Consider the following 18682-nt stretch of genomic DNA (forward strand, 5'->3'; position numbering starts at 1 on the left):
AACATACTCTGGTTGGCTTAGGCCTGTAAAAATGCAATGTGTCAGTAAGAAAGTATGTCCAGCCTGACTGCACCAATATAAGCCGGGCGAGCTGCATACAAACACTTATCATGTTGGCTTTACCCATGATGCCTTGTAAAAAGTGCCATGCTGCAGTAAGAAAATATATCCAGACTGGCTGTACCACTGTAAGCCTGTCTAGACACATGCTCATCATGTTTGCTACCCTTGATGCCAATAAAAAGTAAAATGTCATGCCACTAAGAAAACGTATGGAGAAAAGGAGTGGGTTCAGGCTACCTCTTCCTCTGAGATACTTACAGGTGTGGCACAAAAATACATGTAAACAGATCCTAGTACTTGAGATCTGTGTTTTTATTGTAGTAGAACACAGCCTTAAAAGTACACAAACTTATTTATTTACACACAAGGAACAGTTTCCTTTTCTTAACATACAAACATATAAGTACACAAGTCCATGTTGACATTGTATTGTGTCATCATATAATGTGGCTGTTTCATCGACATAAGCATTGTGAGGATTAGTACATAATGACTGAGAGTCCAATGTTCCTAGACAGGATCTGTTTACATGTATTTTTGTGCCACACCTGTAGGTATCTCAGAGGAAGAGGTAGCCTGAACCCACTCCTTTTCTCCATAGTATAATTTCTCCTCCAGATTCAGGCCCCTCTATAAAAATAAAAGAGGATACCCCTTTCCCTCCCTTTACAAAACTAAGAAAACGTATCCAGAATGTCTGCCGCTGCACAAATGTAAACCCCCAAATCAGAGGCCCACTCTCCCACATGCATGTAAGTACACACATTCATACAGCACTCATACACATTCACCCATGAACCCACAGAGCATCTACTCTCTCAGTCACAAGTGCCCGGCATACTACATAAACTAATTCATTCATTCGTGCACGTACAGGCACAAACCCTCGAATACAACTATTCACACATGCAGACACCAACAAGCTGAAACTATTGAATTAAAGTACAGATAGGGAGGAATTGCATATGAGGAGGGACAAACAGGTAGATGTTAATTGGTTATTCGCCACTCATTAACGGCTCACAGCCATGCTAATGTGTATGGCCATTCCCACCCAGTTCATGACCCTCCCCATCCAAAGCACACCCTCAATGAAATTATTTGAGCTCAATTTAATCAAGACTTACCATCAAACTTCCAGTGTTTTTTCAAAGCAGTCCTCCGAGAGTTGATGACTTAATTAGAGTTGTAAACCCACTACTGGTGTAATAAAAATGTCTTACCAGGTCTGCCTTCAGCCACTAGATTTATAAGCACTCTGCGTATCCTTCACTGAAGTCCTGTTAAAAGCAAGCATTGGCAAAGCCAACAGTTTTGGCTTTTGTATAAGTATTAGGCATCTGCCAGATACAGCTATTAGATGCCCAGGTACTTGCACTGTTCTGTACCTGCTACCATCAATAGCCAGTTAATGCCACTACGGCTGTGCCTGGCAAGTGCCTTTCCCATGCCTACACAAACGGTTGGCATTGTCAATGCTTGTTTTCCTTACCTACAGCCCTGCTTCATGCTCTGGCTCCCTCAAAATCCCTCTGGCTCTCACGCATTATGAACATAAGATGTCTGCACACTGTGCATCAGTGATGTCATCAATCACATTTGTGATTTCATCTTTCATGTTCTGGGTGTTAGTCTTTGTAGTGCACGGTGGTGGTGCGAGTTATGGTTGCTTAGTTTACCATAACTGGTGAATTTCTGGGCGTTTTAGTTTTACTTGTAACTGTAACATCCCTCTAACATCATTTTTATAGTGAATTTCATGGGTTTTTACAAGTGCATGCTATTTCCTACAATTTAGTAATATCATACCCCAATATACATTTTTTATTAAATTTACAAAGTTTCACCTTAAAACGGTGCCATTCACCAACTTCTAGCACAATTTATAACTCTTCTATACACTTTTTGTAATTTTTTCCACAGTTTTTGCATTTGTAAGACATTCGCAAATGTCTGACATTATCGCATACTTTCCTGACAGTGTTATGTGACCAGGCACTCGCGCAGCATGATGATGTGTCCGCGAACGTGTCAGTACTTTGCGAACGGGCCGTGCATCGCAGAGTATGAAACTGCATTTTTCAGCTCATCTGGGAACTTTGCACCTCAAAATGTACCCTTGCACAGCTCCTATACCTATTCTTACTCATTATCCATTAACAATCTGGCACACATCACATACTTGGAAGAATATTTGCAAAACTGCTATTTATCTTAAAAATGCCATCAGCTATTGCCAACCCTCCTCCACAAGAGCCACCACCACCACCAGCTGGAGGACCTACACAACAAAAAAAGCACAACACTCCAAACGACAATGAAGAGAACCAAGAAGATGAGGTAGAGGAAGTGACTACCTCTAGCACCCAGAGAGAATCAAGGGTGTGGCAGTTCTTTACCACTTTTGGGAATGTATCAAAGGCTAAAGCTACCAAAGTGAAATGCACTGAGTGCAACGTTGTACTCAGCGGCAGACTACCTGGACAGCACTCCCACAGGACCACCTCCATGCACTGCCACACCAAATCCAACCACTGCAGTGCTCGCAGAAAGGTTGTTCCTTTCTTACCAAGTAGTAGCCTGTCTTCCTCCACCTCATCTTCCTCAAACAATACTGTAACCTCAAAGCCTACTTTTGTGGTACCTATAATCCCACTAGCTACCTTGCAAGCGATAAAAGAGGATCTTTCGAAGACAAACACTCTCTGTATATACTGCAATACACCACTCTGCAGGGGGGAGCAATTTCAAAGTACTTTTGAAGCAGTAATCAAGGAGCATGAGAAACACTGCCCCCACCTTAGATGCAACAAATGTGCAACATCTTCCCCTGTCCACCTACCCCTCCATATTTGTGGTTGGTGCCTCTTCCCATTGTATGTAAAGATGTGCTCTGTAAAGTGCTTTGGATAAAGGCGCTATATAAATAAGACATCATTATCATCATTATCATTATTATTATCCCTCATTTTCCCCGCCACCTTACTTTCTGACCTCCCCTGCAAAAATAAATGGCAAAAAATCAAAAAACATTAAAAAAAATAATTCTTTAGGAACCACCTTTCATAGTTAAAAAATAGAACTAAAAAAAGTTATCTTATGGGCTCCATCTACTTTACATTTCTCAGTAAAGTAGTTAGACTCAATAAGATTCTCCAACATTTCCGTTAGCATTTTGTGTTATGCTAATGGGAATAATGGACAATTGTATACTAGAGAAAAACATAAAAGGACAGAAACAATTTTTTGTCCTAAATACTTTTTTCTAGCGTACAATAAGGACCATAATCGATGGACCTTTATAACTATCTGTGGTCTCCACAGTCCCCTTTCCAGGCCATTGATCATTAAAAGACCCGGATGGCACGTGCACACCATCGCACAGGGCAGCCCTTCTACCATTTTTACTTTTATATTTGTAACACTCCCTTAATGCCATGCACAAATTTACAAAAGCACGCTTTCAGAACCAAGGCTCTGCTCCTGCTGCAAATCTGATGAATATCTGTCCAGCGGTTTAGGTTGCAGGCGTGAGCAACATTTTCTTTCCATTGCGTCTATGGGAAAAACCACAACTTTTGGGACCCCCCTTATAACTTTGCCCCCCCTGCACGAAACCACACCACATTTTGCAAAATCAATCTGATGGGTCATATCTTTCTTTTGCAAAGTTTCTTGAGGATTCGGATAGGGGGAGCAAAGTTATAAACTACCCAAAAAGTGCTCTTCCTATGGGTTGAGAAACTTAACCATAACTACACGGCTGCTACCGCAGGCCGTGTAATATATATATAAACATAACACTCTCTTATAGATACTTTGCATCCCATGTGTAACAAAACAAGCATCTGCAAGCGGGTAGATGACGGGTAGGTGCAGTCTGGAAACTACACTCAATTACCATAAGCTTATTTATATGGGCGGCAAGAACCTTTCGTTCACAGAAAGGGCCATTTGAAATTTGAGGGCATTTCGCCTTCCTTACTATGCTGGATAGCAGGCTGAGAGATGCCTCAATCTGCACCCTAGCATATTCAACTACTGTGTTCAGTGGCCTGCAGAAAACTATGCATGTCAAGGGCAGGACCCTTCTTGGGCAGTTCAAGAAGGCATTTGTCAGGCATTCGGCAAGTGTCAGAAACTCTGCTTCTTCGGGTCAGAGAAAGGGCGAGAATCCTTGCTTGTTTCTTCTAGGGGTCTACTCTGCTGTCTCCCACAAGCCCCAAAACTCTTCGCACACATGCCAAAATGACATTCTCCTGCACCTAACTCACCAGGCTTCGAAGCAGATCAGGACTTCGGTATGAGAGTGATGTTGCAACTTGTAGGGTTTTGGTATTGAAGGAACAAGGAGCAGAAAAGGTAAAAGGTTGCATGTGGAGTCCTCAAAAGTGCAGTACCTTGGCCTACAGGCAATGCAGTAGCTTGAGGAAGGTGAAGAGCTGCAGGCAGACTGTGACAGTAAGGGGGTTTGGGTGGGTGGGTGTTGGGTATGGGATGGACATTCCAATAACGCTGCAACATCAAGTTTGCAGTCTTTCTTGTACATTGGGCCTCATTCCGAGTATGGCGTTAAGGGATAGCGGCCACCGGTAACGAGACCGGTGGCGGTGATCCCTTACCGCCATACTCCGAGTTCCCTTTGCGCCCTCGCCCTTAACGCCTGCTTTGAGCAGGTGTTAAAGTCGAGGGCGCAAAGGGGCCTCCAAGCCAATAACGGTGACCGTAATGAACGGTCACCATTATTTGCATCTTCCCCATTCCCATTGAGCCCTATGGGGGCTCATTTGGGAATGGGGAAGAGCCTTGGTGAATGGGGAATTACCGCCCCGCCAACCTTGGAATGGGGCGGTAATTCCGCCATCCACCAAGGCGCTGCCGGTCCGGGTACGGCGTCAACCAAGGCGTTAATAGCACCATTGGTTAGCGCCGTACTCGGAATGAGGCCCATTGTTAGGTAAGGGTCTGTGGCTGAGATCACTGCAAGGCATCGTGCTACAGTTAAATAATAGAACCAGGGCAAAAGAAAAGCTATGCTTTATTCACCCGGGGCACGCAGCATATGCACAATGTGTGAGCTGTTCCTTATAGGGTTCTCCTGCAGCCAAGGTTCTGCACAACCCAAAACAACTGCTATTTACACTACAAAATAGATGAAGGGGCAGAGAGGCAGTTTTTCTACAGGAAATGGGGAGCTGACTGAACTGTACTCTTGCGTTTATAACTTTAACACAAGTTGGTATGATGTCTGAGGAAGAATTTAAGAGAATTGTGTTAGCATGGTTTGGAGCTTGTTCCAAAAGCTATGAAAAAAACACAAGTGTTGGCCATGTGGGCAGGGCCATTTTAGGCATTTTTGGGGCCCAGGTCACAGAAAGTTTTGGTGCCCCCCCTCCAACGAACCAAATTAATTAAGGGATCCTGAATATCTGGTCGCAATCACAAGCCATAGTTTGATATGCTGCCTCACAGCGATCAGTAAAAGCATGGGTCCTCCCTTTCAGTCCCCTTACTCTCTCTTCATTCTTGCTGTAATCAGAATAATAAACAAGTAGCGTTGCAAGGGCCACATTCACAGTCCATGACAAGGTTCCTTTGAGATCATGTTCCTGAAAATCGTAATTTGATAGAGGAGAGATGCTACGTATAATTTGCACAGCACAGTGCTAAAGTGCAGGGCAAAAGACGACATACACGTGTGCACACTACCTTTTGCACTGAATTATTTTCATTCCACATTGCAAAGTGAGTAAACACTGCTTACCATACTCACATGCCATGATTGCATGGCAAGTGGCCCCCACAATTACAATTGTACCCTGCCTGACATGCTTTAGTAATTGATTGCATTACCTCTGTCTCTCTCTCTTCCTCAATCCAGTACCCTCACACTTCCTTGTCCCAGTCCCGCAGCAAATGTAACAAACTAACAAATCCAACAAATGGTGGGCAGCAGGTCAAGGCAACTCCCCTTCCTCTCTTCCACCCATATGTACCTCCCCAGTCTACCTTCAGTACAATAATTCCAAGTATTCAGGGCTTGCACAGGGATTGTCAGGAACCGGTTCTATATATTCTAAAATAGCCTCATCTTTTTTGTGTCCTCATTATGACTCTTTTGGCCAATGATGCCATGCACAAGACCAAGATATTTCACCCCCTTGTTGTCAACGTTTTGGCCATCGTGTGTTAGGTATTGACTCAGTATTACTTCAGAATGACAAACAGAACTATCAGAAGACTGATTTAAGGATTGAGTTATCACCTATGCCTTGCTGTCTGAGGCGATGACAGAGACTTTGTTGCACTGTTTTCTTAGAGTTGAGTGGGAGTCGTGAAGATATGGGCGACTATCTCTGGACGCCTTCCTGTCTGATGAATGTGACACCGGACAGGGGCACACCCCGAGCCAGCCACCAATCAGGAAAAACCCTCAAAGAGGGAAGGAACCGAATCCAGATAATAGGGAGGCAAAGGTGTTCCATAGCGGGATAGCCACTGGTAGTGCAAATCCAGGGATCACAATGCAGAGAGGCAGGTAATGCACAGGAAAACACTAAATCCTGGGTACAGGCTGAAGGAAACAGGAAGCCACCGGCAACAAGACAAGACAGACCAGAGCGAGGAAGGGAGGAAGAAGGACCAGGAGCTGAAGGACAAACAAACAGGAGGTTCCAGGAAGCAAACACAAGGAGCCCTGAGCTAGGGCAGTATTTTAGCATTGAGACGCGCTAAGCTGCATCTGCAACGATCTGATATAGGCTGCAGGAACTGGGAGGCGTCCGACGCTCACAGTGCAGTGCCATGTTGGTCCTGAAATGCCCTGCAAAACTGTGGGAATCGGCAGCTCCATCCTGGAATGGAGCTCTGCGATGGTGCGCCGATATGGAAGCCTCCAATTTGACCACAGAGACCAGTGTCTGGACAGAGTATTCAGGACTTCATGGCCACTCTAAACAGCTAGCTTCACTGAGGAAATAACAATTCATCCAGGGCAGAGTCGTCCTCTAGACTGAGGGTCGCAAAGGCATATTCCTACTCTGTTCTTAGTACAGTACTTATCATTTATGTGACCACCTCTGAGAAGTGAGAAGTTGTTGACCCGGCTACACTCCCAAATCATGTGTTCCAGCATTCCCTTCCTGTGCCTACATCCCCAGCAGGCCTTTGAGTCCCCCATTTCCCACGTAACCATTTATTTATTTATTTATTTGAATTTATAAAGCGCCCAGCGGCCCGAGGGCATCGTGGCGTTGTTACAGAATATTCACTTATGACATGGTACAGATAATTCATAGGCAGTGGTACAGGTAAAAAAGAAACATGACAGCGTTCCAGGGTTGCATAGGAGCAGTATTAGAGGCAGTACATTTGGCAATAGACTAGTTGAAGAGATTCGTTTTTAGCACCTTCCTGAAGGTTGTGAGGGATTGTTCATTTCTTAGGTTACGTGGGAGTGCATTCCAAGCTTTTGGTACTAGGACTTCAAAGCTTGTGCCGCCCGCTTTGGCTCTGTTGAAGGCTGGGACGGAAAGCAAGCGAGCGTATTGATCACGTATTGCTCTCTGGTGTCCTGTAAACCTTATTTACCAGCTTAAACTGTATGACCTTTTCACTCCCAATTCAGTGACACCAGTTTTATGTTTCTTCACAGCTCTCCCTATTTCTCCAGACTGGCATCCCATCCAAACTCCCCAGACCATTCCGTAAAGAACCTCAAGTTTCCTTTCTTGTCACTTTCTCCATGGAACAGAACATCTCTTTGTGCTCTTAGCTGGGAACTAGTGCTACTTAGGTGGCCCTGGCAGCACAATAGAGAGCTCCCAGAGGTGTGCTGAGACCTGGAGACTCTTAAATGTAGGTATACAGAGGAAGTGGGTTTGGGGGGAGCTCAAGTATCCCATGAGAGGCTTTTCCAGAGAGAGAAGGGGGTCTACCATCTTGATATTTCCTCGGGCTCCAAAACCTCCTCTGCTCCTCCCTTCTACCTGCAGACAAGGACCCTGGATATGGCATCAGAATGCAAAGGACCCCAGTTACATCCGTGTGGATTGGTCCTACGAAGAAGGTTTGGAATGGTGCAATCTACTGTTGCCTATATAATATGGTGAGACCCTCCTCTTAATTGAAACACCTTTAAACATCTGAAAAAGGAGTTAATCTGGAACTCTGTTGGGAGTACAGTCAGCTCCAATGCGCTCTGCTATAGCACTGAAGACAGAGACAAGGCCTACTGTTGATGCAACCACTGGTACCCAGGAACCTGCTCACTGGAGTTGATAGAACCCTGCAAGTGCTCTTGAAGATCTTCCTGGCTGGGAAGTGTTAATGAAAGGACTTACCTGGCCAGTGGAGACCCTTGATAGGGTTCATCAGCAAGCAAATAAATAATGAAGTTACCCCAGGCTTTTTCAGCATATCCAAACTGCCGTCCAAGCTGCTGCAAGGGAACCTGTGAAGTAATGTTTTACATTAACTTCGACCATATCCTGCATCTCTGAATTTTACTTGATGCCTATGCCAGCCCACCACTGTCTCCATCTACGAAATCCACTGAGTCATCAAGCATCCCCAACTCAACACTGCCTTACACTGTTACCAGCTTCTTTGGGCCCCAAGCCGTTAGCACTGCAGTACCACAATTCTGTTTTGAGCCAGTTGTGCCCGCTCACTGCCAATGGCAAGTCTTTGATTCTCTGCATCCAATGCCACTTTGTTTTTGAGTGTCCCCGATCTGGCAGCATCTGCTGTTTCTCACCGTCTTAAACCCGTAAGCTGTTGCCACTGCCTAATAGGTCTGCATTTGTTTGATCCCACTGATGCCCCTCTCTGGGTTGCACCTGAATGTGCCCAGAGCCCTGGTTCAATGCAGAAAATCCTGCAGATCAAGAATAAAGGTAGTTCTTGGGGTTCTGACCCCTTGGTGTGTTTTAAAGGGCCCTAGTGACATTTAAGAATCCTCTCTTTACCTTTTTAAGACAATGGGCCTCATTACGAGGTTGGAGGTAACCATGGAGCTATTAGCTCCATGGCTGCCTCCAAACCCTTACCGACTCCCCCCTGGTGAATGGAGCAATTACCTGCCCATTCCAAGGTTGGCGGGACAGGTAATTCCCCATTCACCAGGGCCCTTCCCCATTCCCATTTGAGTCCCCATAGGGCTCAATGGGAATGGGGAAGGCGCTAATAACGGTACCGCAAATTGCGGTACCGTTATTAGCTCCAAAGTCCCTTTGCGGGTCCCGTCCTTAACGCCTGGAAAAACCAGGCGTTAAGGGAGGACCCGCAAAGGAGACTCGTAGTAGGGCGGTAAGGGATTACCGGCACCGGTGCCCTTACCGGTGCCGGTAATCCCTTACCACCCACCTTGTAATGAGGCCCAATACCTTGAATTGGAACATTTGCTATTGAAACTGTTTCCCTGGATACCCCTGTTTTCAAACCCAGAGTACCTTTTATTCCAAAGTCTGCATTCTTTTTGTTTTCCCCTATAAGGATGGGTCATTGGTGTTTGTATTATGTGTGTGTATTTTTACGTTTGATCAAAGTTTTGTATACTTATAGAACCTTGATTGGGCATTTCTTATTTTGGCCCCATATTACTATTATTGTTTGGACTGCTTCTGTATCACTGCTGGTTTAGTAGTAGTTTGTGGTTAAGAAGGCACTTGACTCACTACTCATCCCCATACTCCCGCAGAGAAGTAATCATTTTGTAACACCTATTAGGCCTGTACTAAGACAAGACTTCAAAAGTTAGAGAAATAAAACATCAAAAATGAAATATTCATGGAATTCTAGGCATCTCCTAAACCCTCTTTCTATTTACACAAGACATGTATAAATCGAGTTAACTGTTCCAAGCACCCAGGAAAAGAACATTGATGATTCTAATGGCCTGCTTTTACCCCTGTCTTGTCCCTTACAGCACAGAAGCGATCATTCAAACCGCTCTGTTGTGCATTAATGACACCCAGCAAAGTATTTGCCACTGTCATGTCCCTAGGAATGCTCAACGTGCATTCGCATTGAGCAATCTGCAGCCTTTAGGAAAAAGAAAAGCCCGAAGATTGGTTCACATCACTCTCAGATTGTTCAGAACGTTACATTCTAATGCTACAGGCCAGGCAGGTACTACCCAGGCAGATTTAAGTGCTAATGACTTCTATATACTTATATATACTACTAGCAAAGGTACCCGTTCTCCAAACGGTTTATGTAGACAGACATGATAACACTCTCATTAATTGTTGAAAATGAATGATCCTGTAGGCCGCCTTAGCCTGGCGTGGTGGAGTTCTTTGTGGTGCAAATATCTCAGAAATCGTGCATCCTATGAGAGGCTTGAAACATGGTTTTCGGGACATTAAGTTTAATTCCTCGTGTTGGGACTGGTTGATAAAACATTTTTCTTTTCCTTCTCAGTCAACATGGTTTATGGCTTCATCAGCAGGCCCCCATCTCACAAAAATCCTCTAGAAAAAAGTAATTTCACCTGATGCAGCAAACATATTTGTTTCCCTTCACGGTGAACATGGTTTACGGTATTGTAAAGCTTGCTTGGTAACATCATGTTTTGTTTCCCTTCCCGGTGTACATGGTTTACGGCTTCGTCAGCAGGCACAATCTCACGGAAATCCCCTGGAAAAGTAATTTCACCTAATGCGGTAAACATGTTGAAACTTCTGGAATGCTACCTGCCTTCACCTTTGCCTCTCAGGTTAATTCGTCTCGCGTATATTTCTTGTTTCGCTCCCAGGTGAGCATGGTTTATGGCTTTGTCGGCAGGCACCCACAAACGAATTTTAAAATTTGCTGTAATCTGGGTAAGAGGTGCGTGGGGGGTCCACATGTCATATAGCCGGTAATGTCCAGAAGGTCCTAATAGGTATCTATGCAACATTTGGTGCAGATTGCTGAAACAGTGTGGAATTATATAAGGAACAAAGCTTTTCTAAGTCACAATTCAACAAATACATTGTGACTTTTGCGAAATCGATGGAATGGGGTGGGGTGTCCAAACGTCATGTAACCAGTCAGTCCGGAGAGTCCTAACAGGTAACTATGCAAAATTTGGTGCAGATTGGTGAAACAGTCAGGAATTGTATAAGGAACAAAGCCTTGTGCCACAAACCTACACACAACCTTTTACTTTTATATATATAGATAGTGTCAAGAGTAACATGGGTTACACTTTAAGGACCCCACCCGTAGGTTGTACTAGACATTATAGGCCAATAAACCTTGTTAAATGCTCACTCTCCATTTGGGCCTTTAACTCGGTTTTTAGGGCCCTTAACACATGATACTGCCCTCAAACTGCTTCTGTAAATGTTCATTAGAACATTGGAATGTCTAATGTTCCTTTGCAGACAATGAAGTGACAGAGGCATGTAATAGCTGGAATAAGTCTTCTGTTCCTGCATTCTAGTCTTTTCCTTTATCTTTCCTTGTTTTAAGCAAAACATTCTATCGCCATTGGGTGGAATGTTATCATAGCAAATGCCCCCTTCTTGAGCCATTATGATGTAGTAATGTCCCTTGCCCCTGGTTAAAGTTCCTATTAACTTGGACCAAGGGCCAGTTTCACTTCGGAATGCAGCATTAGTGATTAATTGTATCATCCTTTTTACAAGTGATCTGAATCAGACAACATTGCAAGTGGCGTTCATACTTATCACAATAAACAAACAAATAAATAAATAAATAAATGCAATGACTTGGGAAATAGGGTCCTCCATGAGGGTCACCACACGCATGCAGAGAAAAGCTGCTCTCCAGCCATCGGATGCGGGCACTGAGGAAATTACACAAAACCTATCCCGACTGCCAGATGCAGTAGTGCTTGGACTTTTTCCTGGGGGTGCTGCTCAGTTGGGATAAAGAGGATGTTACAAAGAAAAATGTGATGATGTTGCTATACATTAAACATAGTTTTATCAAGTCATATTGAGTCATAATTAATGATGCCGGGGCAGAATTTACTGTGCATTTCAATAGAGTAACTTGATGAGAACCCAGGTGAACTCTGACCTATGCTAGCGGATATTTTGCATTTTGTACAATTATATTTTATTTGCTCTTCTAGGTGTGGCAGAGAATGCAGGGCAGAGAGCCTCTTGTGTCACGGAATGCGCAGGTGAGTTGAACAGCCAAGTCATTCACAGACCCGAAGTTTCAATGAATCTGGACTATGTTTAGGGAGTGAGTGCCTTGTTTCGCTTTGATGCACTGTATCACCATCTGCAGGGCAACGCCATGCAGCCCCAAGCACTGATACATGCAACGTGTTGCACAGTGGACCCTGGTAGGATATGACTTTCTCTAATTGTAGACAGTGTAGGGCCTATCCATTGCCAAGCATCTGACAGACTCCTGCAGGGAACATGTGCCCTTTCAGAGCTTCCCCTGAAAAGGAAATGAAATTGCCCTCATGTAAAAAAAAAAAGAAACACACACGTACATGTCCACCTTTATGTGTGCGCACTTAAGAAAAGAGTGATGTGACAGTGTAGTCTATGTATATAGCTTGCTATATGTGTACAGTTTGTATTGATCCTAATCTTGAATAGTGAACAAACCTTTTTTGGAAAAACGTGGGAATTGCAGGCATTGCTAATGTGATAATTGGGGCACCCCAAGCTACTGCCGATGAGCGGTACTATGTGGAGCCACCACAGATGTTGATTGCAAGCAAATTTGTCTATGGGAATAAATAAATAAATAAATACCATTCCATGCATACCTTTTAGACACATTGCTTCCCGTTTCTTAATCCCCCAAACCTCTGTGCTCAGTAACAGTGGATTCACTTTACCAATTACAAACTGCATATGTGTTATTACATATTCTTTTTGCTTAAAGTGAGATACAAAGATACAATTGGAAATGTCAGATTATTCAATCTGACCTTTGATTTATGTTCCGTCCAATGTAGCTCTTCTTTTCGGGTTAGTCATCCCCACATAGAAGATGCCACGTGGTCATTGTATGACGTAAATCACTTGTGTCCTATCACACGTTGATGTGTGTTGCAGATAAATGGGTCATCCTCTGATGATTAATTCTACTGCCCTTAAAGGTATTGTGACATTGTTGCCAGTTATTGCATGGTAACATAACTTTAAAGAGACCCTCTTGTTAAAGGTTTCTTTTTGACTTAATTTTCTTGTAAGAAAGGTTGCTGAGTCTCTAAACAGATGCTTGCCGTAAATCAATAGGATGTTGTTTTAGTTAGAATGTCCCATAATTGTTTTGCAAGAGGGTCCCTTTAATGACACCTTAACATGCAATAATTGCCTTCATTGCCATAATATCATTAAGGGCAATAAGACTAATAGACACATCAACATATGATACGTGATGATGGATAGCCGAAAAGCGAAGATACGTTGAACAAAGTACATGAATCAAATGTCAGAATCAATAATCTAAACTATCCAATTGTTTTGCACTATAAGAACACAGAACATATAATTGCACAAATGCAGTTAGTGATTTTGGAAAGAGTATCCTTACCTAAAAGGGATGGCAATTTGAATCAACTGTTACAGAGGAGAGAGAGTATTTAAATTAAGAAACTGGAGGCAATGTGTCCAAAAGGTAAGAATTTGGAATAGAATTACATTTATTTATATTATTCTCATATGTAAATTTACTTGGGATAAAGTACAACACAGTTGAAAAGAGACACAGCTATTTGATTACAATATAATCATGAATACATAGAAAAGGAAGTTTGAGAATGACGTTGAGCTAAATGATACTATAAAATCTCATAGTACTCAACATGAAGTTTTTATGTAATTTGAATAGAGTTATTTTATTATTTTATAAGTTGAAGTAGTTTCCGTACTTGGCAATTAACTTATATCACTCAAATACTCAAAAGTGTGCACTATAATAGGCAATTCAATCTCATAATTATGAGAACCCTGAGGGTGTCCTACATCTACTCCCTATGGGTCATCTTCTCAGGTGGTCACTTTTGGATCCTGACCCCGGGGGCGGAGAAGTGAGGGTGGATCACCTGGGTCAAAGGCCTTTGGGAATTGGGGAGAGGACGTCCCCGGGGAAGACATGGTACTCCCACTTCCCATTCCATGATGAACCTGTAATCCCAAGCACATTTATGGGTTATTGTTAACCCTTTCCCTCTAGCCAGGGTAATAACAGAGGACATTATCCAGTTAGAAACCACAGGAAAAGGATGAAAAGGTGAGGGGTTAATAGTGAGACATGGTATCCCTGTTTCCCTTATGAGAGGCAACCTAACCCTCCTCCGGCCTTTATGGGCTATTGCAAAACATCTCTCATTTCCCCTCATTCAGCCTAATACAGTACTGGGACAAAGAAGGGGTGACTAGGAATAATGAACACTAGTAAGTCATTTCACCACTCTAGTACTAAGACGAGGAAGAGGCCTGCAAAGTGTTGTAAATGTCAGGCATGTCCCAAGTGCTCCTTTAATTGTAACCCGGCTATTGCAATTTGGAACCCGCACCTGCAACCTGTCAAGTGGTACAGGTGCATAAGAAGGAAGGAGACCAGCAGCAAAAAGACCTGCAGGGAGTCCTGATTGCTAGTAGGCAGTCATGGTGGGTCCTGCAGGAGAGCCAGGATGCGGCAGACAACCCCAAGGAACTGAATGAATGAAACAGCATGCGCACAATCAAACAGACCCAAAGCCAAGGGTTGGAAGCAAAGTAAAGTGAATACAATATGTGAGTGGCAAAGAATATGAAAGCGGCAAAGTAAGCAATTGAAAATATTAAATACCGAACTCAATGAGAACCTTTTGTCAATGCTATGAATTAATGACAATTGAATGTGAAATTGAATATTGCCTAATTGAAAGCAAAGTACGAAATAAGCAAGCAAGTGTGAAAGGTTATGAGAGAACATGACAGCAAGGTGGTGAAGGAGCATAGCTACCACTAGCTGAACTATATGCATCAATACAGTGTGGCAAAGTCAAAGACTGGCTCCAGATATATGACACATTGTGGCAAAGCCAAGAGGCTGACAAGGAGAAGTCATGTGAGTGTGAACATTCACACAGGGGCAGATACAGAAGAACCTGTGTGGGCTCAGAAGCCTACAGGTCCTGGTTGCGCGACCTGTGATGGGTGGACCGAGTGGTCTGACAGCTGCACCTAGACCAGAAAACTCTCAATTGTGAAAGCCAAAAGACATTGCTGAAGTGAGCTAAGAAGAAGTAATCTGCTTGAACTGTTGATCCAATCCGGGAGGAGTGCAAAGTTGATCTGGAGTTGTTTTGACGTGACCATTGGGGCCTTCATTTAGGTAGCGTGTCATGCAGGTGGATGGGTAACAGAATAACTCCGTACTCCAATAATCAGACAAACTCAGGAAGATGGCAAAGTTTGTTTACTGTTTTAATATCGATTATCTAAAACAGGGAGTTACAACAGACATCAACGGATATCAGACAGCGTTCTCCCAAAGCATTTAATAAAAATACAGTACTTGTATAGCAATTACTCGTCATACGTGATGTCATGTTACGTGGCAAATAAAAAAAACCTACGGGGATTGTGGTTGGCTCAAGGGGAACATCTAAGTATACTTTCTGTAAGGGGTTGGATTGTGATTGGGTCTCTACAGTTAGGTGAACAACTCATGCCCACCCTTAGTTCAAGTCATCTTCATCAGTTATTAGAAACACGGTACTCTGTTGCCTCTCAAACTATAAGACCCTTTGTTTTACGACCCGCTACAATTGGTTGGCATGCTCATGCCCTTGGGAACATTTGATTCACTTAGCAGCATCTGAACTCAGACCCAGGTGCCAGGAGGTTGACTTGACTGTACCTCCCCACCCAATTAGCCCACCATCTCTCATCACCCATGCTTTCTGCCATGCAGACTGTCTTTGAACTTGGCCTTGCAATATATTCTCGTCTCTGGGAATATAAGGGAGTGTGAGCACATGCTTATCAAAGTTCTGGACTGCGTGCCCAACTCTATTTCCATCCTTAGCCCACGTGACAGGAGACTGCAATTGGGCCCATTTTATAGCATTTAATTGTCTTGAATTAATAAACTTTGCACTCATGGTGGCCTTTCTTTTCACCTTACACCTTAACGAAGGATAATTCAACTTCTCACGTTCACTGTTCTTTGAGGATAGATAATCAGTTCTTGGCTGCCTTCAGCCTTGACACCAGGCCAGGCAGCCCTTCCCATTTCTTCCATGCTCCTCGCTAATTCATTGCTGCGACACAGTTTTCAGCCCTTCTCTTCATGGTCTGAACTTACTAAAATTGTGACACCGATGTCCAGCTTCTATATAATGGCGGCTTCTCCTGCAGTCTATTCACTACCTATAGCCAGCTTCTATGATCACTTAGTCTCATTGCGTTGCTGCATATGTACAATTATTAAATGGCTTGCATTTGCTACTGTGCTTTTCACACGTGCAATTTTCGTTTTGCACATGAAGGTTTACAGGATTCTTTACATCATCATCATTTTCTATAAGGTCCATACATTCTCTTCATCAGCCAGTCTTCTCAGTGCGTTACGCTCGTTTCCTGTGATGTCACCAACTTCTCTTTCTCTCTTTTTCATATTCCTTCGGGGATCTCTTCTAAGAGATTGTCATCTCTTTGGGGATACATCTGATAAGGTTTTCTTAGTGGATACCTTTTTTCGAAGACTCGACGTGGAATAGTCACAACTGCTGAAGTCAAACATAGCACTATTTCAGGCTTTTAGCATACAGGTAGTAGGGGGTGGGCCTTCCGGCAGAGGCAGTTGGCTGCTCTTCTACAGACCAGTGAAAGATTGAGAATAAGTGCAAAGTGACTTACTTGTACTTGGGGAAGGGAACCCTGAGGCTTTATGGAACTGTCTTGAACTTGAGGAAAGGAACCCAGGGGATTTGTGGAACTATCTTGAACTTGGGGAATGGAATTCTGAGGATTTGTGAAACTGTCTTGAACTTGGGGAAGGGCACCCCGAGGATTTGTGGAACTGTCTTGAACTTGGGAGAAGTAATCCTGAGACTTTTGTGGAAGTTACTTGAACTTAGGGAAGGGGAGCTGAAAATTAAGCTAGGAGCTGGAAAAAGCTCAGAACATTATTTTGATCACTATTTCAGTTATTGCTGACATGCCTACACATTGTTTAGCTTTAGTTGTGAGGGCAAGGATCGGTTTTGGACACAGACAAACTTTTAAGTTGAACTCCTTGACTCAGACTTTCCTTAGTTTCTTTAAGATAGGGAAATCCCACCTTAGTATAGGGCAAGTTAGGCCTTCATCCATCCTGACATTTGATTTAATAAAACAATTCTGTTGGAACTTTGAATATGTTTGTGTCTTGCTTCATGATGCCTTCACATATTCAAATTATTAATTATGTTTCTAAACACCTGTTAGGTGATATAAAGTTGCCCATGTAACATGGCACTCTGTATGGGCCATAGAGATATACTGAACAAATCACGGTTATGAACGGATGCCGACGCTTCCAGGCGTTCATGGTTCCAGTGTTTCACACAATGGGCCTCATTCCGTGTATGGAGGTAATCATGGCGCTATTAGCGCCATGACTACCTCCCATACTGGTACCAAGTCCGCCCTGGTTCAATGGGGACTTAAAGGGTCTATTCCGACCTTTGCAGGACCGGTAAGTCCCCATTGAAAAGCCATTCCCCATTCCCATTTGAGCCCCCATAGGGCTCCATGGGAAGGGGGAAGGCGCTAATAACGGTACTGCAAATTGCGGTACCGTTATTAGCTCTAAAGTCCCTTAATGGGTTCCGTCCATAACGCCTGGTAAAACCAGGCGTTAAGGAAGGGACCCGCTAAGGGAACTCTGAATAGGGCACAAAGGGATTACGGGCACATTAGTTACTTAAACTGTGCTCTACAAGCAGACTGTCATTCCGAGGTTGGAGGTAAGGAATTACCGGCACTGGTAAGGGTGCCGATGCCGGTAATCCCTTACCTCTGTATTCCGAGGTCCCTTTGCGGGTCCTTCCTTACCTCCTGCTTTTAGCAGGAGTAAAGTACGGGACCCGCAAAGGTACTTCGGAGGTATTTACGGTGCCGTAATTACCTCCTTCCCCATTCCCATTGAGCCCTATGGGGCAGAAATGGGAATGGGAAGGGCAAAAAGTGAATGGGGAATTACCGGTCCCTTCAACCCTGGAATGGACCGGTAATTACTCCATTCACCATGCCGGATTTGGGACGGTTTCGGAGGCAACCATGGAGCTAATTACTCCATGGTTAGCTCCAAACCCGGAATGAGGCCCTGTTTCTTTTAACTAGAATGATTTTGAACTTTCCAAAAGTGTTTAATTAACAGCATATATTTCAGGTAAGTGATATTACTAGGACCTAACATTGGGCCTCATCACAAGGTTGGCGCTAAAAATCTGGCCGTACCGGCATGGCGGTAATAACATGTCCGGCTTGGCACCGACCCGCAAATTGCGGACGATCAAGAGTGCGCGGGTGCGTGCATCCCTGCATGCCGGTAACGACCCCCAAACCCCCACACAGCGGCATCAACCAATACGCACGGCAACCCCTAAATACTGTTACAGTTATTAACATAGTGCAAATAACTGGTGAGTTAATACCGG

General features: G+C 43.8%; 1 protein-coding gene across 2 annotated transcripts in view; it reads left to right on the top strand.

Annotated features, from left to right (window-relative positions):
- LOC138569646 (uncharacterized) overlaps positions 1-18682 on the top strand; it is a 1436407-nt gene that overhangs the window by 38967 nt on the left and 1378758 nt on the right. For both annotated transcript variants that reach the window (XM_069647797.1, XM_069647798.1), the window contains exon 2: positions 12152-12202. In XM_069647797.1, the coding sequence (XP_069503898.1) occupies positions 12152-12202 (51 nt within the window). The remainder of the gene's footprint in view (positions 1-12151; positions 12203-18682) is intronic.

This window comes from Ambystoma mexicanum, chromosome 2q (genome assembly GCF_040938575.1).
Source record: "Ambystoma mexicanum isolate Mex_15411 chromosome 2q, UKY_AmexF1_1, whole genome shotgun sequence".
In the NCBI taxonomy this organism is placed as follows: domain Eukaryota; kingdom Metazoa; phylum Chordata; class Amphibia; order Caudata; family Ambystomatidae; genus Ambystoma; species Ambystoma mexicanum.